Here is a 25,680-nt window from a genome sequence, read left to right on the forward strand (position 1 = left end):
GGGGCCCTGGCCAGGCAGCAAGGCCGGAGCCCAGTGAAGTTCCACTGGGACACTGAGAGCAGCAGGCATTCCTCCCCAGGAGGTGGGCCCTGGGGGGGTGGCTGTGGCTCGGTTTCGGGTGCGGAGCCATCTTGGGCTGGCTAGGGAGTCATGCTGGTGCACAGGGTGGCAGGGGCTCCTCCCACCACTGGCTCTGGGCAGGGTGTGGGCAGAGGGCAGACTCTGAGAGGGGCCACGTTCCTGCCATCTACCCGACAACAAACCTTCTAGAAAGTTCTTTCCTGAAGCAGGCCTCTGACAGTCTCAAGGTACTTTGTTCTACGGCGGGAAGGCTGCTGCCTCAGAGGTGGGTGTGGGGAAGGGTTCAGGCGGGTTTGAGGATGGCCACATGTCTGCTACTGGACTTCTGGAGTTTGGGCAGAAAGAGAGCCTGAGCGCCCTCTGATCAGAGGTCGGCCCAGGCCTGCAAGGGACAGTGAGAGAGTGTTGGCCAGAGCTGATCTGACCAGACCCAGCTCCTTACCTGCCAATTTCTGAGTGGAGCCAGGAGCTCTTTGGAGAAGGTGGAGGCTGCTTCCTGGCCCCACACTAAGACTTGGGCAGGTCCAAAGTCTCTTCTGCAGCAACAGTAACTATGGTCTGGGTGAGGTCTGACCGTGCTGGGAGGCCGCACAATCTGCCTTGAACTTGCTGCAAGGGGACCTGAGGGCTATTTACCCTGCCCAGGCTAGAGACAGTCTGAAGGTTTAGGAGCTGATAATGGCCATGAGGTGAGGTTGATTGTGTTTGAGGCCTAATATAGAGTTTGTTGTTCTTGAACAAAACTCACAGGGGATGAAAATCCATGCTTTAATCCTCTGTGAGCATTTTAGGCCTTTTTTAGGTTGAGTATCTAGAAAAATAGGTTGCTTTCATTTTGTTTTATTATTTTAGCAATCCAGCTGAAACATTTAAAAGTTAGCATGATTGGCAGCACATTGAATTAGGCAAAATCAAGTTTTGCATTTTAATGTAAAACTGCCATAAAACATGGACATAGCTCACTGTGAATTTTCAGACATTTTGGTAATTTACAAATACCTTATTTGCAAAATCAGTTTGTAAGAATGTTGTTAGGGTGTTTAGGAGAAGATGAAATGGCCTACGGATGTAACCCTCCCCACAAGGAGCCTGATTCGATCTCTGTGGCAGGGGTGGGCGTGGGGTGGACACTGGCATGGCTGCCTGACAAGGGCTGAATTGAAGCCACTGTGAGGTGAAATGGCGGCTCCACTCTAGACACGTAGCTCCAGCAAGGCCGAGGACAAAACCAAGTGTAGACAAGCCAGGCTGCTCAGTGCCCCGCCCGCACCCTGGCGTCCAGGTCTGGCTGATCTGGCATTGAGCAGGAGTTAGGTTTCAGGCTTTGTTCTCTGCGGCCTCAACATTGATTAAGCATCGGGCATGTTAAGGAAGTGAGTTTTTCACACTGGACTGCATTCCTCATGCAGGCCAAGGCGCTCCCACTCTACCCAGCCCAGGGCTGCCTCTGGAAGGGGTTGCCTGGTGGGCTGCTGCGCCTCCCACTCATCCCTGGAGGTCCCAAGCTGCACCTGGTCTCCCCGGTGATGATCAGCCAGATGCCTGTGCCTGGGACCCACACTCTGGTCTCACTTCCTGGCAACACTTGACCAAAAAAGTGCCTTGTAGGGCTCTGGAACCTAGCCAACATCTAGTTTTGCTTTTCATTTCTTACCCTGTGGCCACAGTAAGCCTCGGGGGACTCCCAGCCCTCTGGTTACCCCACTTTGTGCTGGGCACTGGCCCTATAAGTCCGGGTTGCCCCCTTACTCAGTCCTGGGACCTTATAAGTCTTTCTATGCAGAGTTTTACTCTATGGATTTACCAGTTCTGAGTTTAGGGAAACCAGGGATTCTGCCCTAGAATTCAGAAGGAAGATTCCCCTGCTGGCCTATAGGTCTGTCTGGACACATCATAGCCTCCTAGGGACAAGCCTGCAGGGCCCTGGGTGCTCTCTGAGGATGGCCGGCCCTACGCAGCTACAGGCCCTGGGGTCCCCAGCCTCTGTCCCCAGAGGCTGAGCAGCAGGAGACCAGCCTATCCGCCCAGTGGGCTGGGGAATGTGTTTGGCCCAGCTGAGGGAAGAATGCTGGGCACCTACCCCAGCCTCCTCACCAGCCCTCATGTTGTCCACCGGCTGCATGGCAGAGGGCAGAGTAGGAATTTAACTCAGTTCTCAAAGGGGTGCGTTACTTCCCCTTAGCTCAAAAAGAAGTGAAATTGCTTTCACTTGATGCAGCTGGTAGGATGGACCTGTCAGGATGAAGGGAGAAGGCCACATGTCCATGTGGTATCCTGGCCATGGGGCAGCCCCCGAGTTAGGGCAGAGTCTCTGAGTGCCCAGCTGCCAGGAAAGCCTCATACACTCCCATCTGCCGGGCCAGTGCTGGGCTCGAGTCCCTGAGAAATCTTGGCCTTTCAGAAGACACAGCTGGCTAACTGGGTAGACCAGGCCATAGGCCTGGGGGGTGGCAGGGGGTGGGGGTGGTACAGACGTGACCTTTGTTCTGGTCGGCTAGCGTCACACAGGGCCTGAGCCCCTCCCTACAGCCCCTGTGGGTGGAAGGTCCTGCAAAACTATAAGAGCTGCTCTGGCCATCTTTCTGGGCCCAGGTGACACCTGTGTAGGAACAGAGATGAGACAGGTGGTGTGTCTGGTGATGAGGAAGCCAAGGTCTGGTCCAGAGTGTCCCCAGGCCAGGGGACACAGGCTGCAGCAGCTGGCCCATCAGGCAGACTACCCCTTTCTGCACCTCTAGCTCTCGAGGAGGGGCTGGCAGGTGGGGAGGAGGCCATTCTGCCTTGGAAGGGCCTCCAGGGGCATGTCCTGGGGACAGAGGCCCATTGTCCTGCGGCAGCCACGAGCCCCAGACACAGGCGTGCATGTACACACACACACACACACACACTTGCACCTTTTTGTGGGACCACCAGGAGTGAGGCTCCAGCCCTGTTCCTCCCATTCCTAGCCTGTCCCTGTTCCTCAGGCAAGCCAGGTTCCCAGTGGGGAAAACCTTGGCCTGGCAAGTACTAGCCCAGGACTGCAGAGCCCCACAGAGCAGACGGAAGCCTCCAGTACACGGGACCCTCACTCAGCTCCTGCCTCTCCTGAAGCTGCCCCCACCTTAGACCCTGAACCCCCACTGGGCGGCCCCAAACCCTATCGGGCAGCCGTGGCCATCTTACTGGGCAGCATTGGATGGTGTCTGGTCTCTAATACTGCCTGGTAATGATGACGGCGGAGCCCTGCATGCAACAACGGGGCCGCCCTCCCCTCCTGGTCTCTGACCTACAGCTTCCATGTGGAACTACAGGGAGAAACTTGACCTTAGGGTGGGTGTCTGAGAAGCAGGCTTCCCCCACCTCGGGGCACCCTTTGCAGCCCCCAGAATGAGGCTTTCTGCAGCTCTCTCAGGGCCCCCACGGTGACCTGGGGATTAGCTCAGGTGCCCAGGCAGGGGCCCCAGCCACAGGGCTCCCAGGCCAGGCCCCGCTGGAGTTGCTGCCTAAGGGCAGCTCACTGTAGGCCATGATTCCACCAGCCTCCTTCCCTCCTGCTGGCCAGGCTGGGCAGGCAATGAGCAGCTGGCAGTACCTCCAGCCAGGGTCCTGTGGCAGCTCTGGAGAGGGAATGTGGGCGCACATGGCCTGGGCCTCCTAGCTGGTCCCCACCAGGCCCAGCCCTGGCTACTTACCTAACCTGGTCTTCACTGGGACCCAGTCTGCCCCCAAGTCAGGGCCTGTGTCCACTCTGCCATCCTGGGTCTCTGTGGGCATCTTACCGGACAGTGCTGGATTTCTCCACTCAGCTCTAACACTGTCTGGTAACGATGTTCACAGGTGACCCTCCACACGCCGGGAGACGCCTGAGGCTATGCTGTTTTGAGGGTCCCAGACCCCAGTGGGTGAGCTGAGGTTGGGGGCTGAGGGCCTGTCCCCATGCCACAGTCTGGCATGCAATGAGAGGGCCAAGCAGGGTTTTGGAGTAACCTGGCTCCAAGAGAAACCAGAGCCAGGACACTGGGGCAGTGGCCCCTACATACCTCTAGGCCCTGACTCCATTCAGGATCCCTGGGGGTACAGGAAAGGCCGGGTGGGTTCAGATTCCCAAGCCCTGACACTCGGACAAGGGGGAACTAAGGACAAGAAGCGTTCTTCCTAGGATTGCCACTGTTGTATCCTTTTGAACTAGAGCCTGGAAGCCTGGAGCCCTGCACAAGACCCAGGGGGGAGGCTCTGTCCCGACCTCACTGTTACCCATTAACCTTCCTGGGACATTCAGGAAACCACCTGGGTGCTGCAGCCAGCCTTGGCAGGAGTAGGCGAGGTGACCTGTACATGGCTGGTCAGGCAAGGCTCTCAGGAAAGCTCTCCCAGAGCAACTGCACCCTCAGGGCCCTCCCAAAAAGACACTAGCCCAGGTCCTGAAGGCTGACTGCACCACTGCCTGCCGATGGGTGTCTTACCAGACATAGTTAGATCTGGACCCTCTGTCTAATACTGTCTGGTAATACCGTCCGTCCATGGCCTAATCCCCGCTGGAGGACAGCCCCCTCACCAGCCCCATGGGACCCTCACAAGACACCAGGTACAGGGTGAAGCCAGAGGTCCATCAGTGCACAGGTGCCTGGTCTATGCTGTCATGGTCAGGGCTTCCCTGACCATGGGTTCCCTGCCTGCCTCCCTGACCGGAGGTGGCTTTATGTTGAGGCCACAGGAGCATGTTGACATGCTAAGGGCAGGAGGTCGAGGCATTCACATCTGTCCACCCTGGGAACACAGCCATGGCCATGCGCCTGCAGATGCTGCAGCCTGTCCCAAGGACATAATGGGGGATACCCAAGCCCCACCCTGGGATCTCATCAGGGAGAGGCCTCAGTCCTCAGTGCCCTCCCTGCACCAGGCTGGGGGTTCATAGAGGATAACGCAGATATAGCCCAGGCCCCCATGTTTCCAAGCCTGCTGGGGTTGGGGGTAATCATAGCCTGTCACCCACCCCAGGTAACATCAGGCTGCAGAAACCCCTGGGAGGTGCCTGAGGCCTGGGTCTGGGGGTGCAGGCCACCTGTCTCCTCCTCGGGACCCATGAGGAAGGGCAGGAGCAAGGCGAGGTGAGTCACCCATACCTGGAAAGCGGTCACCTTGCGATGTCCATCTGAAGCTGGGTGCTGAGCCCCTTCCCTCCCCTCCCCTGGAATGTGCAGCAGTTTCTTCCTCAGGTCAACATAGAGGTGACCCCAGAGCTCACAGAGCTCACACCCACAACTTGGAGTGTGCCCCGCAGTTGACATCAGGTCTCCTCAGACACCACTGAACTGACATATACCTGAGACACAGGGCTACACCCTAGGCGCCTCGGAGACATCTGCTCCCACCAGCACCACTGGCAATGGTCCCAGCTCCCTGTGCAGACCCCAGCCCTCTACAGAGGCCACTCTACCCTCACTGGGCATCTGGGCGCCAATGACTGGACTCTGAAGTGAACATGCTAGGTGGTGGCACACCCCCTCTACCTCCTTCCCTCTGAAAGCATGTGAACAAAAGAGAGGAAATCTCATATGGCAATAAACCTGTGACTCATAAAATCATGCTTTGATCATCTCATTTTAGCCTCACGAAACACTGACCCACAAAGGGACTTGGCTGAGGACAGAGCCCCAGATACTGCCTCAACCCGTGAGGGGCTGGGGTGCTCCTGGAAGGTGCCTTCCCTCCTTTCCCCTTCCCTTCCTCCTTCCCTTCCCTCCTCACCTCCCTACAGGCCTTTCTGGGGGCCAGGGCCCTTGGTGTCCCAGGCCCAGAATGAGCCCCCTGTCACCCTGGGGGACACTGACCTTGCCTAGCCCCCATTCCTGTTTGTAAATAGGGACACAGCCATGCCATTTCTGGTAGGTAAAGCCCTAGTAGCTTGGCTGGGCAAGTCCTAGGGGGCTAGGCAGAGACAGGGTCCAACAGAGAAGGTCCAAAGAAAGCTCCTCAAGCCCAGGCTGGCCCAGCAGTGGGGAAGGCTGTGCACAGCAGCCCCTTCTCCAGCCTTAGCCCCCAGTTTCCCTGGCCAGCACCCCTCAGACTGCAGCCCCTTCCCTACCGATCTAAAACCCACGTTTACCTCTGGGCTCAGATCAGGGTTGCCAAGAGGTGGCTCCTGGAAAACAGTTGCCTGGAGATGGTTGCCATGTCACCACTGTTGTTCCCTGGCAGAGGCTCCCACGACCTTGCTGGGCAGGTGAGAGGAGCAGATGGCCACTCGTGGGGTCTAGCAGATGTGACTGCCTTCCTGGGCCCACTGTGGGTTCTCTTCAGATGCACCCCTAGGGAGGCAGGAGGGGACTGGATAGGGCCGATGGGGGACTAGGCCAGACTGGCCCTCTCTGCAGAGGCCATACCTAGACCCCAGGTCCCAAGCTTCACAACCACAGCAAAAGGGTCATGGACACCCAGGCCAGGCCAGGCCAGTAGTGGCTCCTGGGCTCAGTGGCAGGGCAGACGGCACCCTTGGGACATGCCCCACGCCCAGGACCTGGCCTGTCTCACAGTGCAGATCCTGGAAGGGCCTCCAGCAGCTATAGGGACATATTTCCCCAGACAGTGTACTCCGCTGGGAGGCACCAACCCTTCAAACTACATCAGTACCTTATTAGGGCCCTGTATCGCCAAACAGGAATTTGGAGGGGGGTGTGGTAAACTTGTGACAGGACACTGACATGTGGCCATTTTCTTGAACATTTCTTCAGGTTTTAAAAGCATCTTCTGTCCATCACTCCAGGGAGTGGTTTCCTGTTGGTCTTTGTGTCTGATCAGGTAAAATATTTACTTTAAAACTCACTGCAAAGCCATGAGCCTCTGCCTGGGTCTGCTGCACCCTGATATTTCACTAAACCCCTCTGCATGGCCCACCAGGAAGGTCCATGACCACCCTCCACCCAGGCTTACTGCCTTGCCAAGTCCACTGCGTGAGCATCACCAAAACCTCTGAGCATAAGGTTCTCTCTGGATTTAGAATCTGGTCTTTCAGGGAGACCCCAAAAGCGCAGCCATTCAGCCAGCAGGCCACGGAGCCAGTGGCTTTCCACTTCCCTGAACACTGCATTCTGACTGAGACATGCACGGACCACACACAAGGCAGGGGACTCTTTTAAAAATCCTTTATGATTTGATAAGAAATAATAACCTAGAGTTTATTCAATTCCTTTTTTTTTTTTGCAGTTTTTGGCTGGGGCCAGGTTTGAACCCACCACCTCCAGTATATGGGGTGCCCTACTCCTTGAGCCACAGGCGCTCAAGGCCACAGGCCACAGGCGCTGCCCGAGTTTATTCAATTCTTTGTGAAAATAATAAATACACAAAGATAGAGTCAAGCAGAAGTGCAAGGCTCATTGTGAGAACTGGTCCCCCAGCTCCATCTACCCTTGTGGATGTTACGCAGCAGAAGTCTACAGGGCTCGGGACTGCTGTCTCCATCATGAGCCAGCACCTGTTGTCTGATCTGGCCACCTCTCACCTCCACAGCCCTCAGTAGCTCCATGCTCTGCACTGCCTGTGCTTAAGTTAGACCTTGTGTAGATGACGGCCATATATGAACCGTTTCCCTGGAGTCAATGGCCCCTATGTGTGAATGTGCTTGTGTTGCCACCTGCCCTGAGCCACCCCCAAGCTCTGAGCTGCCATCTCCACACATAATTGCCACCACATCAGCCATGGAGCACTGAGTTTGATGGCAAGGTCTTGGCACATGTGTAAAGACACCATCCTCACAGGGCCTGATCAGGCTGCTGCTCCAGCCCACTGGGCAAGTGCAGAAAACAGGGCACTCCTCACCCTGTAGGACCCTGCGGTCCCAAGGGGGAAGGGGAGGGCAATGCTGCCTCCTTGCTCTCTCCCCTGGGCTCAGACACTTGCTGCTCAAACTGGGCCCCACCTGTGGCCCTCCTCCAGGTCTCCTTTCTGGGCAATTTCCTCCACTTCAAATTCCAGCCCTGGTGTTGTGGTTTTAACTCCCAGGAGCTTTTCCATACTCTCTATTCCTGTTTGAAAAACATCCAGAGCTCGCTGCCCACACCCCATATATTTCAGGGTGGGTCCGCCTCACTGTGTCACCTCTGCCTCTCTTTTTTGCATCCTCTGTGTGTGTCAGTGTGTGTCTGTGTTTGTGTTTGCATGTAGGTATGTTTCTGTGTGTATCTATGTACTAGGTGTGTCTGTGTGTAGGTGTCCATTTGCATGTAGACGTGTCTATGTGTAGGTATGTGTGCATGTGTAAGGGTATGTCTGGGTATGTAGGTGTGTGTGTGTGTCTGCAAGTGTCTATGTATGTCTGCCTGTATGGGGAGTTGTGTCCGTGTGTCTGTATGTGTAGGGGTGTGTCCTTCTCTGGGTGGGAAGGGGTCTCCATGCCTGCCCACCCACCCTGGGCAGAGGTGTGCACCTCTCCCTGCAGCAGGTGCTAGGTTTGGCCGGTGTCCAGCTCCCCAGGAAGTCCAGGCCCCACCTGAGGCTCTCTGACCTTCAGTTGGGTTTACTTGCTGCCCTCTTCTCTCTGGTCACCCCCTTGGGGCAGGGAGAGGCAGACAACTCTTGGGTGCCCATTGGGCCTGTTGATAGCTGGGTCTTCCTCTGGAGCCTCAGGCTGCACCTCTGGACACAGGCACCCGTAAGCAGCTGGCCATGCTTGCCCTTTCCCCAGCTGCATTCTTTCCAAAGTCCCCAAAATGGATTTGTTTGCTTGACACCACAAGACCCACCAAGGAATTGGCTAAAAATCCCCTGCCGTGTTCCAAGGCTGGCAACTTAGGGAAAGTGCTGGGAGTGCTATGTCCTGGGTAGGGTGGGGGCAAGAGTCATGGCAGACCACTGCTCAGGGCCAGAGAGCCCTCCAGGGCCAGCCCTCCAGTAAGCAGCCACCCAGTGGCCCTGACAGCTGCCTTCCTTACAGTGGTCTTGCAGGCCCACAAAGCCAAACGGACGGGACCAGCCTGGGAGGACTCACCTGGCAGAGAGGATGCAGAGATGGCCTCGCCCCCACAGGGTGCCAGACCCCTTGGCCACCAGGCAGACAGGAGCCAGCCACAGGCAGAGGGGCCTCGAAGGTGCCCTTCCCTTGGCAGGCAGGGCCTGACCAGACGCCCCACCCAAGGTCCAAGACCTCGGGCCACCAGGAGGTCCCGCAGGGGGACTAGGGTGGCACCTCCCCAGCGGGGTCCTTGGCCTGGTACCCCTATGCCAGTGGCCCGCAGCCACACCCGTTTCTTCCGCCGCTGGGGACCACCCACTCGGATCCAAGTCAGCTCTAAGAGGAGCAAGCGGTCCCGGCTGCTGCGGTGCCGGGCCTGGGCGCCAGGTGAACAAAGGGCAGCCTGGACTGACCCTACTCCCAGCCAGGGTCTCTGGGACACCCGCCCCGTCCATTGTGAGGAGGGGACTGGACCCACACACAGCTAAGCCCAGCAGGCCAGGCAGGCCCCAAACTAAGAGAGAGGCTGGCACCACCCCCCTGGGTGACCACAGTGGGCATAGCCCTGCCTCCCCCAAGAAGGGCAGCACCCCCACCCAGCAGTGCCCTGTGGGCCACCATGACATCATCATGGACATTGTGACCCCTGCCCTCTAGGCACATCCCTGCCTCTTCCCAGCCTCTAGCTCTGCCCCACTCCAGCCCATCCCCTGCACAGAGCCTGCTCTGCTGGTGAGGAGGGTGAGGATAGGGCTACCCTCCACATCACCTGCCCCAGCTCCCAGCCCCTGGGACTCTGCCCACTCTAAGGCTGGGCAGCTGGGCTCTAACCAGCCCAGCCTCACCCCCTCATTCACAGGCTGGGCTCATGAGAGACCCATGGGGAGCTGCCGAGAGGAGAGGCTCCCGTGCCAGCCAGGCCTCCCGGACCAAGATGCAGGTGGGGGCTGTGGGCAGGGGGTGGGGCTCGGGCAGGCCAGGCCCCGGGCTTCTGACCACCCGCCTGCCCGCAGACCTCCTGGACACAGAGGATGTGGCCAGGTCCCCAGCTGCCTTCCTGGAGGGGCTCCTGCTGGAGGGGCCAAAGCAGCCGCTCGGCACCGGGCAGGGTCCCTTCTTCTACATCGGGGGCTCCAACGGGGCCTCCATGTGAGTGGGCTGGGCTGCCCTGGGCCCTGCCTGCCCACCCCTGCCCCCAGGGCCTTGCCTGCAACCTCCCTCCCCCATATCCCAGATCACCTCTGCCCCCCTCCAAAGGACCCATGCCCCAGGTCACTGCACCCCCCAGGTCACTGCTGCTCCCCCCATTCAAGCCCCAGGTCACTGCTGACCCCCCCAGGGCCCACACCCCAGGTCATCGCTGCCCCCTGCCCCCCCCAGAATTAGCTCCTACTGCAAGAGCAAGGGCTGGCAGCGCACCCATGACAGCCACCGGGAGGACTACAGGCTGAAATGGTGCGAGGTCAAATGCCGCGACAGCTACTGCAGCTTCCGGGAAGGTAGCAGGAGGGTCGGGCATGGGGCAGGGTGCCAGCACAAACAGGAGGCAGTGGGGCCGTGGCCTGTGATGGCCATCCATGCACTGCCCAGAGCTTTGTCGTGCCAGGCGAGCAGCTGCTATACCAGCTGCCCAACAACAAGCTCCTCACCACCAAGATCGGGCTGCTCCGGGCCCTGCGGGAGTACTCACGGGCCTCCAACAAGGCCAGCACACTAGCCAGGTGAGCCCACCCCTGGCCCACTTGGGTCACCTCCTCCAGGCCCACCACCCACCCACTTCCCTAACCCAGCCCCTCCCCCCCCAAAGGCATACTTTCTCCACTGGATCACCTACTTCCACCCAAACCACTCACCTATGCCTCCCACCCCCTCCCACCCCCACAAATTAATTCTCCAAACAATATGAGCTGGCCACTCAGGATGGGTCCTATGTCCCCCCTGGGGTGCAGATTTGGAAAAGACACAGCACCCACCCTTGAGGAGCTGACATGGACCAGCCCAGGACGCCTCAGACCGCAGAGGTAGCTGCGCTAAGCCCCAGGAAGAGGCCATTCAGACGACACTGAAGAATGTCCTGTGTTACGCAGAGACGCAGGGAAAAAGTGGGGTAGAGCCAGAGGTCTGGACTGGCCAGGGGCACTCAGGGATGGACACTGGCCACCTTGTTGACTGCCTATAACAGCAGTGGGGACACCACTCTGAGCTATGGCTGGGAGAGCAGCCAGAGGAACAACCAGGTGGGAGGGTATTGGGCATCCAGGCCAGGGGCCTAGAGGAGGCTGGGTGAGCTGCCGGATGATCTTGCCCCTGGCAGGAGATAAAGCAAAGGCCTGCAGAGGAAGCAGCAAGCAGGGTGCAGGGGGAGCTGTGGGTGCCTGGGCCCCAGCCATGGGCTCCTTCCAGCTACCATCCTCTGGTGTCCTCCCTACCTCCCTCTCCTCAGGGTCCTGAAAATGGAAGAGTTTTTCCCAGAAACTTATCGTCTGGACGTCAGGGACGAGAGAGAGGCCTTCTTCACCCTGTTTGATGGTGAGACCACCCAGGTCCAGGGCTTAATGGAGAGACTAGGTCAAGACAGAAGCTGGGGCAGAGATGGGGTGGTCAGGGAAGGAGGGAGAGGGGCCAGTGGAGCCAGGGCTGAGTGTGGGCCACGCCGTGACTAAGGGGTTGGGGTAGGAAGGGGAGGGTTATGGCCTTGGTAGAATAGGGGCATGGGAGGGGCGAGGCCACAGTCAGAGCACAGCGCAGCACGAGCAGACCAGGACAAGCTGTGCCCCAGCTGGGTGGGCGGATACCAAGGGGGGGCATAGGGAGAGGAGGTGGGGTAGGTGGGCGGGGCCAGTGCGGTGCAGCTGGTGAACAGGTCTGGCCTGTCGGGGTGGGTAGGCAGAGCTGGGTGTGATTGCAGTAGTGGGCAGGGCTCAAAGGCCTCTCTTGGCAGAAACCCAGATATGGATCTGCAAGCCCACAGCCTCCAATCAGGGCAAAGGCATCTTTCTGCTCAGGAACCAGGAGGAAGTTGCCGCTCTGCAGGCCAAAACCCAGAGCATGGAGGATGACCCCATCTACTGCAAGATGCCATTCCGGACGCCTCAAGCTCGGGTGGTGCAGAGGTGGGCATGGGTGCCAGGAGGGGCAATGATCTGAGAGGACTGACCCACTGCCCCGCTGGTGCCGCGAGGGCTAGTGGTGGTCAACTAGGCAGCCAAGGAACCCTTGACTGTGGAGAGCTGCCACACAGTCAGTGCCCAGTTCAGCGGCCTTGTGCAGACCACAGCTGGGCCCTGCACAGGGGGTGTCACATCAGGTCCAGGCTGCAGACAGGTTGGGCCCCAAACATAGCTCCGGGATGGGCAACAGGACAGGGAGGGGTTGATTAGTTTGTCCCTCACCCCCGTCTCTGCTCCTCTGTCCTACAAGAGGCTGGGCCTTGGCAGATCTTCTGTAGCTGGTCTCCCGGCTCCCAGCCCTGCCCACCATCTGCGGCCTTGGAGCCTGCAACCCAGAGCAGACCATTCCTTCCTTGCTCAAAAATGCACCTAAGCTGGGTCTACCTCCAGGCAGGGTCCAGACCCTCAGGCTCCCACAGGGGCTCAGTCTGGCCTCAGAACCTCACCCCTGCTCTGGCCACAGCAGCTCTCTGCTATCCCTCTGGGCCATCAGCAGGTCCTCCCCTTGGCCTGGTCCCTCCCTTCCTGTCTCAAACTGCTCCTACCCTCCAGGCTCCTGGTGAACCCTGGGGAGCCCCAGACACACTCAGTGGGCTCAGAAATATCCCCTTACCATGGACATGTGTTCATCCAGAGGTCACACCTGGGCCCAGTGGTGGGGCACTAAGGAAATGGCTCAGCCACAGCAGCCCCCACGGGTGCCCCCAGGTACATCCAGAACCCACTGCTGCTGGGCGGGAAGAAGTTCGACGTGCGCTCCTACCTGGTCATCGCCTGTGCCATGCCCTTTATGGTCTTCTTTGGCCATGGCTATGCCCGCCTCACCCTTAACCTCTACGATCCTAATTCCAACGACCTCAGTGGCCACTTGACCAACCAGGTGAGGGTCCCCCACAGGTGAGGCCATAAGCTGCAGCCTTGTGATGAGAGCAGAGGAAGGTTCAGTAGTAGATTTGGCCCAGGGCAGTCAGGTCCAGGGGATCTGGGCCCTGACTGCAGTCAGCACTGCCTTCTGCCACCTGCCTGGGTCCTGCAGCCCCTCCCCCAGCTGGCCTCCTAGTGGGTACAGTGGGCAGGTGCAAGGGTTTCAGGAGGTCTGTGAGGACCTGGTGGGGGGATCCTGTGGGGAAGGGTCCTACTTGGAACAGTTCAGGGTAGGGGTCCCTCATGAGAGTTGAGGGCATTTCTGTCTGCGGGGGGCTAGGTCAGGGTAAGGCTTTCTTTATGGGCCTTCAGTGAGGGTTGGGTGTTCCGGGGTCCCTAGGCACTGCCCTTGTTCCCCCAGTTCATGCAGAAGAAGAGCCCCCTGTATGTGCTGCTCAAAGAGGACACAGTGTGGAGCATGGACCACCTCAACCGCTACATCAATGACCACTTCAGGAAGGCCAAGGGCCTCCCCAGAGACTGGGTCTTCACCACCTTCACGGTGTGTCTGCCACTGCACCCTACCTCAGGATGGGTGGGACAGTCAGGGCAAGCAGGGCATAGTTTCCATCCCCAACAGCCACCAGGGATCCACCTGTTGGGGTTCCTCCTGGGGGCCTCCCTGGCAGGAGCTGCAAGGCAGACTTAGCTTCAGTGTCACAACTACAGTGTGAAAGTTTAACTTCTTACTGATCATAGATTCTCAAATAGGAAGGACAACCTGAACAGGGCAGGGAGCAGTCCTCTGTCCCCAATGCAGGAGAGGATGTCTAGTTAAAGGGTCCTTTGAGGTGGGGTGTGCTAATTTTGCAGTTACTTTCTACGGGACGCTTCAACCAACTGTGGCATCAAGGGAAGTGGAACAATTAGGTACAAAGCTGACATTAAAACATGCTCCACGGAGGGGCTGTCCACCTGTTCTGGTCAGGCCCAGGCAGCAGGCAGCCGTGGTCTCTCCAAGTACATTCCTGCTATCCCTCTACCTCTCCACTGAGATAATTCACCATTTTGAAGCGTACAGTCAGTGGTTTTTAATATTCACAAAGCTGCGCAAGTATCACCAGTAACTACAGAACATTTTCATCACCCCCAAAAGAGAGCCTGTCCCAGCTAGACATCACTCAGCTGCACCCCTCGGCTCCCATAGCCACTGGCCCACTCTGCCCCTGTGGCCTCCCCATTCTGGATGTTTTTGTTTTTTTTTTGTAGAGACAGAGTCTCACTTTATGGCCCTCGGTAGAGTGCCGCGGCCTCACACAGCTCACAGCAACCTCCAACTCCTGGGCTTAAGCGATTCTCTTTCCTCAGCCTCCCGAGTAGCTGGGACTACAGGTGCCCACCACAACACCCGGCTATTTTTTTTTTTTTTTGGTTGCAGTTTGGCCGGGGCTGGGTTTGAACCCATCACCCTCGGTATATGGGGCCGGCGCCTTACAGACTGAGCCACAGGTGCCGCCCCCATTCTGGATGTTTGATGTATCAGGATCATACAATGGTATATAATCACTTAAATATGCTTGTTGGATTTGGTTTGCTAGTATGTTACTGAGGATTTTTGTATCATAAAAAGCCATATGGTCAGAAGCAATATTGGTCTATTAACATTCTTTTTTTTTTTTATTTCTTTGTTTGGTTTTCATGATAGGATAATACTAGCCTCATGGAGTTAGGGTGTTCCCTCCTCTTGTAATTTTGAAGGGTTTGGAAAAGATTGGTGTTAATTCTCTGTGTTTGGAAGATTTCACTGGTGAAGCCACCTGGACTTCCTTTTTTTTTTTTGAAACAGAGTCTCACTATATCATCCTCAGTAGAGTGCCATAGCGTCACAGCTCACAGCAACCTCAAACACCTGGGCGTAAGCCAGCAGTTCTCAACCTGTGGGTCGCAACCCCTTTTTAACAATGAAAATACATTGCGGCATTAGAAAGGTTTAGAACCACTGCTAAGTGATTCTCTTGCCTCAGCCTCCCAAGTAGCTGGGACTACAGGCACCCGCCACAACACCCAGCTATTTTTTTGTTGCAGTTGTTATTGTTGTTTAGCTTATCCAGGCCGGGTTTGAACCCACCACCCTTGGTGCATGTGGCTAGCACCACAACCACTGTGCTACAGGCACCGAGCCTCATCCAGGCTTTCTTGGTGGGAAGGTTTGCTATTGGTAGCAGCAGTACCACTGCCTCAATCTTTACTTGTTACAGATCTCTCAAGATTTTCATCCTTGAGTCTGGCTTATTAGTTTGTCTTTCTAGGAATTTGTCCCTTTCTTCTAGGTTATCAATTTGTTATCTGTTAGCTAATACAGTTGTTCACAGTATTCCCTTATAACACTATTCATCTATATAAGGTCTTTCTTTCCTGATTTTAGTAAGTTGAGTCATTTCTCCTTTGTTCTTGGTTAGTCCAGCTAAGAGCTTATCAATTTTTTTTTAAGTTTTTTTTTTTTAATTTTCTTATTGTTGCAGTTTGGACAGGGTCGGGTTTGAACTCACCACCCTCAGTATATGGGGCCAGCACCCTACTCACTGAGCCACAGACACTACCCAATTTTTTTTTTTTTTTGAGACAGAGTCTCACTCTATTGCTCAGACTAGAGTGCTGTGACATCACAGCTCACATCAACCTCAAACTCTTGGGCTCAAGAGATCTTCCTGCTTCAGCCTCCCAAATAGCTGGGACTACAGGTGCCCACCACAACACCCAGCTAGATTTTCTATTTTTTTTTTTGTAGAGACAGAGTCTCACTGTACCGCCCTCGGGTAGAGTGCCGTGGCGTCACACGGCTCACAGCAACCTCTAACTCTTGGGCTTACACGATTCTCTTGCCTCAGCCTCCCGAGCAGCTGGGACTACAGGCGCCCCGCCGCAACACCCGGCTATTTTAGATTTTCTATTTTTAATAGAGATGGGGGTCTCATTCTTGCTCAGGCTGATCTCAAACTCCTAAGCTCAAGTAATCCACCCTGCTTGACCTCCCAGAGTGCTGAATAACAGGTGTGAGCCACCTCGCCCAGCTGAGTTTGTCAATTTTTGTTGATCTTTTTCATGAACTAACTTTTGGATTCATTGATTTTGTTTTCCTGTTTTCATTTTCAGTTACATTTATTTCCACTCTGGTCTTCATGATTTTCTTCCTTCTGCTTTGAGTTTAGCTTTCTATTTTTCTAAGTTTAATAAGGTCAAAAGCTATTGATTTGAAATCTTTCCTCTTGCTGAATGTAGGTGCTTATACCTATAAATTTCCCTCTGAGCCCTGCTTTTGCTGCATCCCATAAGATTTCTTATGTTGTTTTCATTTTAATTTGGCTCAAAGTTTTTTAATACTTTCCTTTGTGAGTTCTTCTTTGATGCATTGATTAAGAGCATGTTATTTTCACATTTTTTTTATTTTTTCTGATTTTCCTCCTGTTGTTGATTTTGAATTCCCTTCTATTGTGTCAAGAGAATATACTTTTAAAAATGCTTGAAAATTGCAGTAACAAATGAGTGAGGGACTATAATCATAGTATGGTCACTGCTTGTTATTGTTTCTGTTTTAATATTCAAGTATAGTAGTGTTTTATTTTTTTATAGTGTTTTAAATGTTAAATGAAGAATAAATACAAATATAAAAGCAAAAAAAAATGCTTGAAAATTATCGAAACTTATTTTATGTCCTAGCGTATAGTCCGTCCTGGAGGACGTCCATGTGCACTTGAAGACAATGTTTGCCCTGCTGCTGTTGGGAGAGTGCTCAATAACTGTCTGTCAGGTTCATTTGGCTTATAGTGCTGTTCAACTCGTCTGTCTCCTTGTTAATCTTAGGTCCATTATTGAAAGTGTGATACTGAAAAGTCTATTTTTCCCTTCAGTTCTGTCAGGTTTTGCTTTGGGTATTCTGAAGCTCTGTCATTGTATGTTTATGATTATTTCATCTTTTTGATTTGTCATTATAAAATATTTTTTTCTGGGCAGCACCTGTGGCTCAGTTGGTAAGGCGCCGGCCCCATATACCGAGGGTGGCGGGTTCAAACCCGGCCCCGGCTGAACTGCAACCAAAAACTAGCCGGGTGTTGTGGCAGGCGCCTGTAGTCCCAGCTACTTGGGAGGCTGAGGCAAGAGAATCGCGTAAGCCCAGGAGTTGGAGGTTGCTGTGAGCTGTGTGATGCCATGGCAGTCTACAGAGGGCCATAAAGTGAGACTCTGTCTCTACAAAAAAAAAAAAAAATTTTCTTTAGTAACAACTTTTGTCTTAAAGTCTGTTTTATTTGGTATTAGTAGAGCCACTCCAGCTCCCTTTTTGTTATTGTTTGTGTGGTGTGTCTTTTTCCACCCTTTTACTCTTAACCTACGTTTGTCCTTGAATCTAAAGTAAATCTCTTGTAGACATCATAGCATGGCTTTTCTGCATTCTGTCAATCTGCTTGTTAATTACAATGTTTCATCCACTTAAATTTAATACACAATTATTCACTAGGCAGGATTTACAGCTATTTTGCTATTTGTTTTCTTTTTTAAACTTTTGGCTCTCTTTGTTTGGTTTTTTGTTTTATTTATTTATTTTTTTTAGACAGAGTCTCACTTTACTGCCCTTGGTACAGTGCTATGGCATCATAGCTCATAGCAATCTCAAACTCTTGGGCTCAAGGGATTCTCTTACCTCAGCCTCCCGAGTGGCTGGGATTGCAGGCACTCATCACAAGGCTGGGTATTTTTAGAAACAGGGTCTCTCTCACTCTTGCTCAGGCTGGTCTCAACTCCTGATCCACCCACCTCGGTCTCCTGGAGTACTAGGATTATAGGCGTGAGCCACCGCTATTTGTTTTCTTTTTTTTTTTTTTTTTTGTAGAGACAGAGTCTCACTTTACCGCCCTCGGTAGAGTGCCATGGCGTCACACAGCTCACAGCAACCTCCAGCTCTTGGGCTTAAGCAATTCTCTTGCCTCAGCCTCCCAAGCAGCTGGGACTACAGGCGCCCGCCACAACGCCCGGCTATTTTTTTGTTGCAGTTTGGCCGGGGCTGGGTTTGAACCCACCACCCTCGGTATATGGGGCCAGCGCCCTACTCACTGAACTATTTGTTTTCTAATGTCTTGTGTCTTTTTTGGTTTCTCAATTCCCTCATGACTACCTTCTGTTGCGTTTAGTAGATGTTTTCTAGTGTACCATTTTAATTACCTGATCATTTATTTTATTGTATTTTTTGGGGGGGGGAGTCAAGTCTCACTCTGTGGCCCTGGGTTGAGTGCAGTGGTACCCCAGTTCACAGCAACCTCAGACTCTTGGGCTCAAGCAATCCTCTTGCCTCAGCCTCCTGGGTAGCTAGGACTACAGAGGTACACCATAACACCTGGCTAGTTTGTTTCTACTTTTAGGAGAGAGGTAGTCTCACTCTTGCTCAGGCTGGTCTTGAACTCCTGATCTCAAGTAATTCACCCACCTCAGCCTCCCAGAGTGTTAGGATTACAGGCATGAGCCACTGTGTCCAGGCTTTACTATACTTTTGTGGGGTTTTTCTGAGATAGAGCCTCAAGCTGTTGCCCTGGGTAGAGTGCTGTGGCATCATAGCTCACAGCAACCTCCAATTCTTGGGCTCAAGTGATCCTCTTGCTTCAGTTTTTCTATTTTTAGTAGAGACAGGGTCTCACTTTTGCTCAGGCTGGTCTCAAACTCAAACTTGTGAGCTCAAGCTATCCACTTTCCTCAGCCTCACAGAGTGAGGGGAGGATTAGGATTATAGGAGTGAGCCACTTCACCCGGCCTACTATACATTTTTGAGTTATTTTCTCAAAATAACTTCAAAATAAAATCGCTTCAGCCCAAGACACTATGGCACTGGTGATGTGCTGGGGATTGGTGACTGTCCTGAGGATTACCATTAAAGTTATAATTTATAACAATTTATTTCAGGGCTGGGTACAGTGGCTCATGCCTATAACCCTAGCACTCTGGGAGGCCAAGGGGGGTGGCTTGCTTGAGCTCAGGAGTTCCAGACCAGCCTGAGCAAGAGTAAGACCCTGTCTCTACTAAAACTAGAAAAACTAGCCAGGTGTGGTGGTACATACCTGTCATCCCAGGCTTCTTGGGAGGCTGAGCCAGGAAAATCCCTTGAAGCCAAGAGTTTGAGGTTGCTGTGAGCTATGCTGTCATTACGGCACTCTACCCTGGGTGACAGAATGAGATTCTACTTCAAAAAACAAAACCAGGCTTGGCACCTGTGGCTCAAGTGGCTAAGGCGCCAGCCACATACACCTGAGCTGGAGGGTTCAAATCCAGGCCGGGCCCGTCAAACAACAATGACAGCTGCAACCAAAAAATAACCAGGCGTTGAGGCGGGTGCCTGTAGTCCCAGCTACTTGGGAGATAGAGGCAAGAGAATTGCTTTAGCCCAGGAGCTGGAGGTTACTGTGAGCTGTGATGCCATAGCACTCTACCCCGGGTGACAGCTTGAGGCTCTGTCTCAAAAAAAAAAAAGAAAGAAAGAAAAAGAAACCAAACAAGCAAACAAAAATATTTAGTTCACGTTTATACCAAGTTACTTTCAATAGTATACAAAAATATTCAAAATATTACTGCTCTTGCTTGGAAGCTTCACAAATAAAAAAAAAAAATGAAAAGAAAAAAACATTGCTGCTCCTACATAGGTCCATCCCTCTGTTATGCTGTTATGTCACAAATTACAGCTCTATACATCTGTGTCTTTTAGAAAAGACAATTATAAACAAATTACAATTACAAACAAAAATACCTTTATGCGGGCGGCGCCTGTGGCTCAGTCGGTAAGGCACCGGCCCCATATACCGAGGGTGGCGGGTTCAAACCCAGCCCCGGCTTAACTGCAACCAAAAAATAGCTGGGCGTTGTGGCGGGCGCCTGTAGTCCCTCCAACCTCAAACTCTTGGGCTCAAGTGATTCTCTTGCCTCAGCCTGTACTCCCGAGTAGCTGGGACTACAGGCGCCTATCACAACGCTCGGCTACTTTTTTTAGAGTCGGGGTTTTGCTCTTGCTCAAGCTGGTCTCAAACTCTCAGGCTCAGGCAATCCACCTGCCTCAGCCTCCCACAGTGTTAGAATTACAGGCGTGAGCCACTGATATCAGTTTGTCGTACTTCTGAGTTCATTGAGCTTCTTGAATGTGCAGATTAATGTTTTTCATCAAATTGGGAAGTTTTCTGCCATCATTTCTTCCAACATTCTTTCTGCCCTTTTCTCTCCTTTCCTTCTGGGCCTCCCATTGTACATATGTTGGTCTACTTGATGATGTCCCACCCATATATCTCTGAGGCTTTATTCTTCATTCACTTTTCTTTCTGTTCTTCTACTAGAACAGAGCTTCTCTGGTGAGTTTTTATTCAGTTACACTTTGGTGGTGGTGGTTGTTACATACATGAATTGTATCAGGGCTTTCAGTGTCCCTGTCATAAGAATAGTGTATGTATGGGGTGGCGCCTGTGACTCAAAGGAGTAGGGTGCCGGCCCCATATACAGGAGGTAGCGGGTTCAAACCCAGCCCTGGCCAAAAACTGCAAAACAATAAAAATAAATAAATTTAGAATAATGTATGTTGCTGGGCACAGTGGCTCACACCTGTAATCCTAGCACTTGGGAGGCTGAGGCAGGTGGACTGCCTAAGCTCACAAATTTGAGACCAGACGGAGCTAGAGCGAGACCTCAACTCTAAAAATAGCCGGCCTGTAGTCCCAGCTATTCAGAGGCTGAGGAAAGAGAATCGCTTCAGCCCAAGAGTGTGAGGCTGTTGTGAGCTGTGACACCTCAGCACTCTACCAAGGGTGACAAAATGAAACCCTGCCTTAAAAAAAAAAGCAATAGTGTACGTTGTACCCATAGGTAGATTTTTATCCCTCACTCACCTATGGTCCCCCTTCTTAGTTTCCAACATCTATTATACCTATTTATGACTATATGTATACCTTGTTTGGTTCCTAGTTATAAGTGAGAATATGTGCTATTTGTTTTTCCATTCCTGAGATGTTTCTCTACCCAAGTTGCTGGAAAAGACATTATTTCATTCCTTTTTATGGCCATGTGTGTGTGTTATATATATGTGTGTGTGTGTGTGTATGTGTGTGTATCATATATATAATTATATATTGTATATATGTATTATATATTACATATATATATATCACATTTTCTTTATCCACTCATCAGTTGATGGGCACTTTGGTTGTTTGGTTTTTTGTGGTTTTTTTTTTAGACAGGTGGTTACTCTGTCACCCAGGCTAGAGTGCAGTGGCACAATCATAGCTCACTGCAGCCCTGAACTCCTGGGCTCAAGCAACCCTCCTGCCTCAACCTGGAGTAGCTGGGACTGTAGGCATGCCCCATCATGCCTGGCTAATTTTTCTTTTCTATATTTTATAAAGATGAAGTCTCACTATGTTGCCCAGGGTGGTCTTGAACTCCTGGCTTCAAGCAATCCTCCTGCCTCAGCCTCCCAAAGTGCTGGGATTACAGGCATGAGAAACTGCACATGGCCAGTTACACTTTGCAACTCCAGAATTTCTATTTTTGTTCCCTTTTATAATTACTGTCTCTTCACTGATTTTCTCAGTGAAAGCCTTTAGTGCTTTCAAGAGGGATCTTCCAGGAAACTTATGTTTGATACGAGATAATTCTTTTTTTTTTTTTTGCCGTTTTTGGCCAGGGCCAGGTTTGAACCCGCCACCTCCGGTATATAGGGCTAGCGCCCCACTCCTTTGAGCCACAGGCGCCACTCCACAAGATAATTCTTTATAAATGAGGTCTGTTCTGGTATCTTCAGTACTAGGGATTCAGGTTGTTATTTTTCAAGACTACCACTGAACTGGGAAGCAGGGGATGAAACTAACTAGAGCAAGTTAAAATACAACAAGGCTCACTGTTCTTTTTTATTCTTTTGGGGTAACCTGTTTAAAATTTATTTCAGAATGTTACAGGAGTACAAACATTTTGGTTACATGCATTACTTTTGTATACAGTTTGAGTCAGGGTTATAATTGTCTCCAGATAGTGTCGTTGTGTCTGTTGAGTGTGAATTTACCTATCCTCTCGTATCTCCTTCCACCTGCTTGATTTCCATTGAATTTTACTGCCTATATACACATGCATGTTGATTATTTAGTTCCAATTTAAAAGTGAAGTGTCACTGTTCTTAACAAGAGTCAAATCTCTCCTACTATGAGTGAGGAGCTCAAAGGCAGAGAGTTCTCTCAAGTTTTCCTCAACCCCATACTCACCATACAGTAGGAACTCCGTGGATTTGTAGACTGAGTTTCTGGCTATTGTTTATGACCCTGAGAGCACAAGAGTGCGGGCGGGAGTGCAGGTGTGGTTGTCCAGACCTGGCACTGTAATCAGGGCACCCTCCCTGCCTCACTCTCAGAAGCGGATGCAACAGATCATGGCCCACTGCTTCCTGGCAGTCAAATCCAAGCTGGAGTGCAAGCTAGGCTACTTCGACCTCATTGGCTGTGACTTCCTGATTGATGAGAACTTCAAGGTACTGTTTTGGGCGGGCTGGGCCATCTGCACACCCTAATCACACAAGTGGGCCCATGGGGTGGACTCAGACCCCACCCTGCCTGCACCCAGCCATGGGGGGGGGGGGGGTGGATGTGTCCCTGAAGCTCAGCTCTTAACACAAGTGGAAATGATATGCACTTCCACCTCAGGGCACCCCAAGACCAGACCAATCCCTCAGCATCTTAAAGCCTCAGTGGGCAAACGGAGGTAGTGAGGCTGTAGAAAAGAGGAGATGAATGCAGGCCTGGGCCTTTGCCTCCCGCTGGCCAGCGGCTGGGGCGGGTGGGGGTGGTGGTGGTGGTAAGGATGGGAGAGGTGCCAACAGTGTTCTGCCCAGGTGTGGCTGCTGGAGATGAACTCCAACCCTGCTCTGCATACTAACTGTGAAGTCCTCAAGGAGGTGGTCCCCGGTGTGGTCATGGAGACCCTGGGTGAGCCCCTGGACAGTCCCCACCACCACACCCTCAACACGCCCCCAGCTGCCTGCCCAGTCACGGGCGCGCACCCTACTCTCTTCCCAATTTCGGGCCTCCACGAGTCTGGCTCTGCCCAGCCTTCCCCGCAGGGGAAGGTGTGCCCACACACACACTTCTTCCCCACCCCTTGCTGCCTGTCCTCCCGCTCCCCTGTGCCCCGTCCCTCGCCAATGCCCACCACTGACCCCATACGTAACCCGCAGACCTGGCGCTGGAGACTTTTCAGAAGAGCTTGCGCAGCCAGAAGATGCTGCCCCTGCTGTCGCAGCGCCGCTTCGTGCTCCTCCACAACGGCGAGGGAGACCTGTGGCCGCGCATGGGTGCCCTGCGCGGCTGGCCCCGCCCGCAGCCGCCGCTCTGGCCGGCGTGCGAGGCCGCATCCGCCGAGCAGCCCCCGCCCGCCCCCCGCGCCGCAGACCGGCTGGGCGCGCGCAGGCCCGCGCTGCTCCGGGGCCTGAGCGGCGCGCCCGGCCGGCCCCACTCGGCTGCGCAGCGCCCCCAGCCGTCCGACCCCGACCCCAGCGGGGAGCCCGAGGCCCCGGGCGCTGAGCGGCAGCGAGCGGGCGGCGGGCACGCGGGGCGGGAGCCGTCGCCGGGGACAGCCGAGGAGGAGCGCAAGAGCGCGAGCCACCGGGGCTCCTAGCGTGCGGGCCGCGAGCGCCCCGGCGAACCGCCGAGTCCTCTGGGCCATATAAAGGCTACTTTGATACAAACTCGGCCTCTGCAGCGGGTCAGGCGGGCCCCGCCGCCCCGGGCCCTCCTCCCTCGAGCCCGCACCCACACGGACCCAGCGATGCTCCACGCCAGGCTGGAGGGGGGGGGTGTCCACACCCTTCCACCCACGCCCTTCCCTCAGTCCCAACAGACCCCTCGTCCCCATTCCTGGGACCTGTCCTTAGGGAGTACTAGGGGAGCCTGTCCTGCAGGGAGGGGGAGCGCCCCCCTACCAGGTCCTGGGCTCCCACCCATTGCCTGTGCCCCCCATGGCCCTGTACCCTCCTGTGACCACCACCACCACCACCCTGACCACCACAGCCTGGTCTCCCCAGGAAAAGCTCTGAGCCCCCTCTGACCTCCAGAGAAGAGTGCCCCTCGGGCCAGGACTGCTCCCTATCCCACCACCAGGGCTCGTCCACCCTGCCTGCACAGCGCCTTTCTCTCCTGGCCTCAAAGCACCGGCTGAGTGGTCCACAGCCTCACCGTTCCCCCTTGTTCCTGTAGAGGCCCCAGGACTCGGCTGTGGGCAACAAAGAACAACAGAGGACATGCACTGGCCAGTCAGTTCCTACGTGGAATCCAGCATTCTGACAGCTCAGGGCTTCCGAGGTGCCCCAACTGCCCCCACCAACAGGTGGCCCAAACCGAGGTCTCCTTGCTGCCCCGCCCCCTCAGCCACCTCCCCTACCCAAAACTGGAGCACAGAGGCCTCGCTCACTGGCTGCCAGCAAGGCCTTGGTATCCCCCAAGTCCTGCCCCTGGCCCACACCTCCTGTGCCTGCCCCTAAAGGGAACTCCTTCTCCTGACCTGCCTGGGCCCCAGAGGGATGGCAGGACTGGTGCCTACTCTGCCATAGAGCAAGGGTGGGACCCAAGGGAATGGAGGCTCCAAGCCTTGGGATGCAATGGCCTCGCACCACTAGAGGCCGCTGTCTACCGGGATATTGCTGGCCTGGAGACCCAGGAGGGCTGAACGAGTGGACTAGGGCAGAGAGAAAGGATGACATGGGGCAACCAAAGGAAGGAGCCCAGTGGGAAGCCAGGAGCCACCCAACCACCCTGCCCACTCCACCACACCTATCAGCTTGCAATTGTGGAATCCCAGGGGAGAGGCAGGAAGCTCACACTTGCTGCTGTGATAAGGGGCCAGGAGCCCTGAGTCCCCAGCACAGGTGTGGGGCCCTCTGTGAAGGGCCAAGCTCTGCCACAGCCTCTCCTTGCAACCTGCACCCAGAGAGGTGAAGGCCAGCCTCCTGGGGGGCTGAGCACTCAGGTTTGGTAAACCCACACATCCTCTTTGGGGTCAGTAGCATCCAAGGCTGCTACATGGACATGTCATCTTGGGGTCACTTCCCAGTAACCATCTGCTCTTGCCCCTTGATACCCCTCTGTGCCACCTGAAGCCTCATGGGTAGTGTCAAAGTCCCTGGTCAGAGCTGTCTTCCATAGTGGCATCATGACTGTCACAGAACAGTCCTGCTGTCCTCACCCCCTATGACGGGGCTGCACCCCATGTTCATGGGCCTCAAGCTATCAGCACAGGTCACCCAAGGATTCAGGGAGATGCTTTCCCTGCTGTCATGGGATGTGTCGCTGCTTGGCCTGGGACATGAAAAGTGGATGGTGGCAGTGACCTGCCTGTCCTAAGCCTCTGCCCCTGTCCTGGGGCTTCCCCAAAGGCCTGGACAGTAGGCTGCTCTCAGGTCCCTGGTGCCCATTGAGAGCCTAGATGTCAATAAAAACGGCTTCCTGGGAACCACTGTTGTTGATGCCTTGGCAGAGGCAATAGCCACAACCTCACCCCCATCTAGATCCTCCCCCAGACCTGCCCAGCACAGGTGCACTTGCCTACTAGACAAGAGTGGCATGGACCACAAGGGAG

The 25,680-nt window shown here is 54.2% G+C and overlaps 1 protein-coding gene across 1 annotated transcript; it reads left to right on the plus strand.

Annotated features, from left to right (window-relative positions):
* Positions 1–25,572, plus strand: TTLL10 (tubulin tyrosine ligase like 10). Its single transcript, XM_053576750.1, is given in 18 exon segments — positions 1–308; positions 5,062–5,171; positions 5,671–5,762; positions 6,182–6,286; positions 6,795–6,861; positions 8,993–9,397; positions 9,870–9,972; positions 9,974–10,159; positions 10,391–10,509; positions 10,617–10,731; positions 10,960–11,031; positions 11,454–11,539; positions 11,952–12,123; positions 12,889–13,060; positions 13,466–13,606; positions 22,466–22,582; positions 22,943–23,036; positions 23,285–25,572. Coding segments are annotated over 13 exon segments (2,148 nt in total). The 5' UTR covers positions 1–308; positions 5,062–5,171; positions 5,671–5,762; positions 6,182–6,286; positions 6,795–6,861; positions 8,993–9,066; the 3' UTR covers positions 23,725–25,572.
* The last annotated feature ends 108 nt before the right edge of the window (positions 25,573–25,680 follow it).

The sequence above is a fragment of the Nycticebus coucang genome, chromosome 22 (genome assembly GCF_027406575.1).
Source record: "Nycticebus coucang isolate mNycCou1 chromosome 22, mNycCou1.pri, whole genome shotgun sequence".
Taxonomy (NCBI): domain Eukaryota; kingdom Metazoa; phylum Chordata; class Mammalia; order Primates; family Lorisidae; genus Nycticebus; species Nycticebus coucang.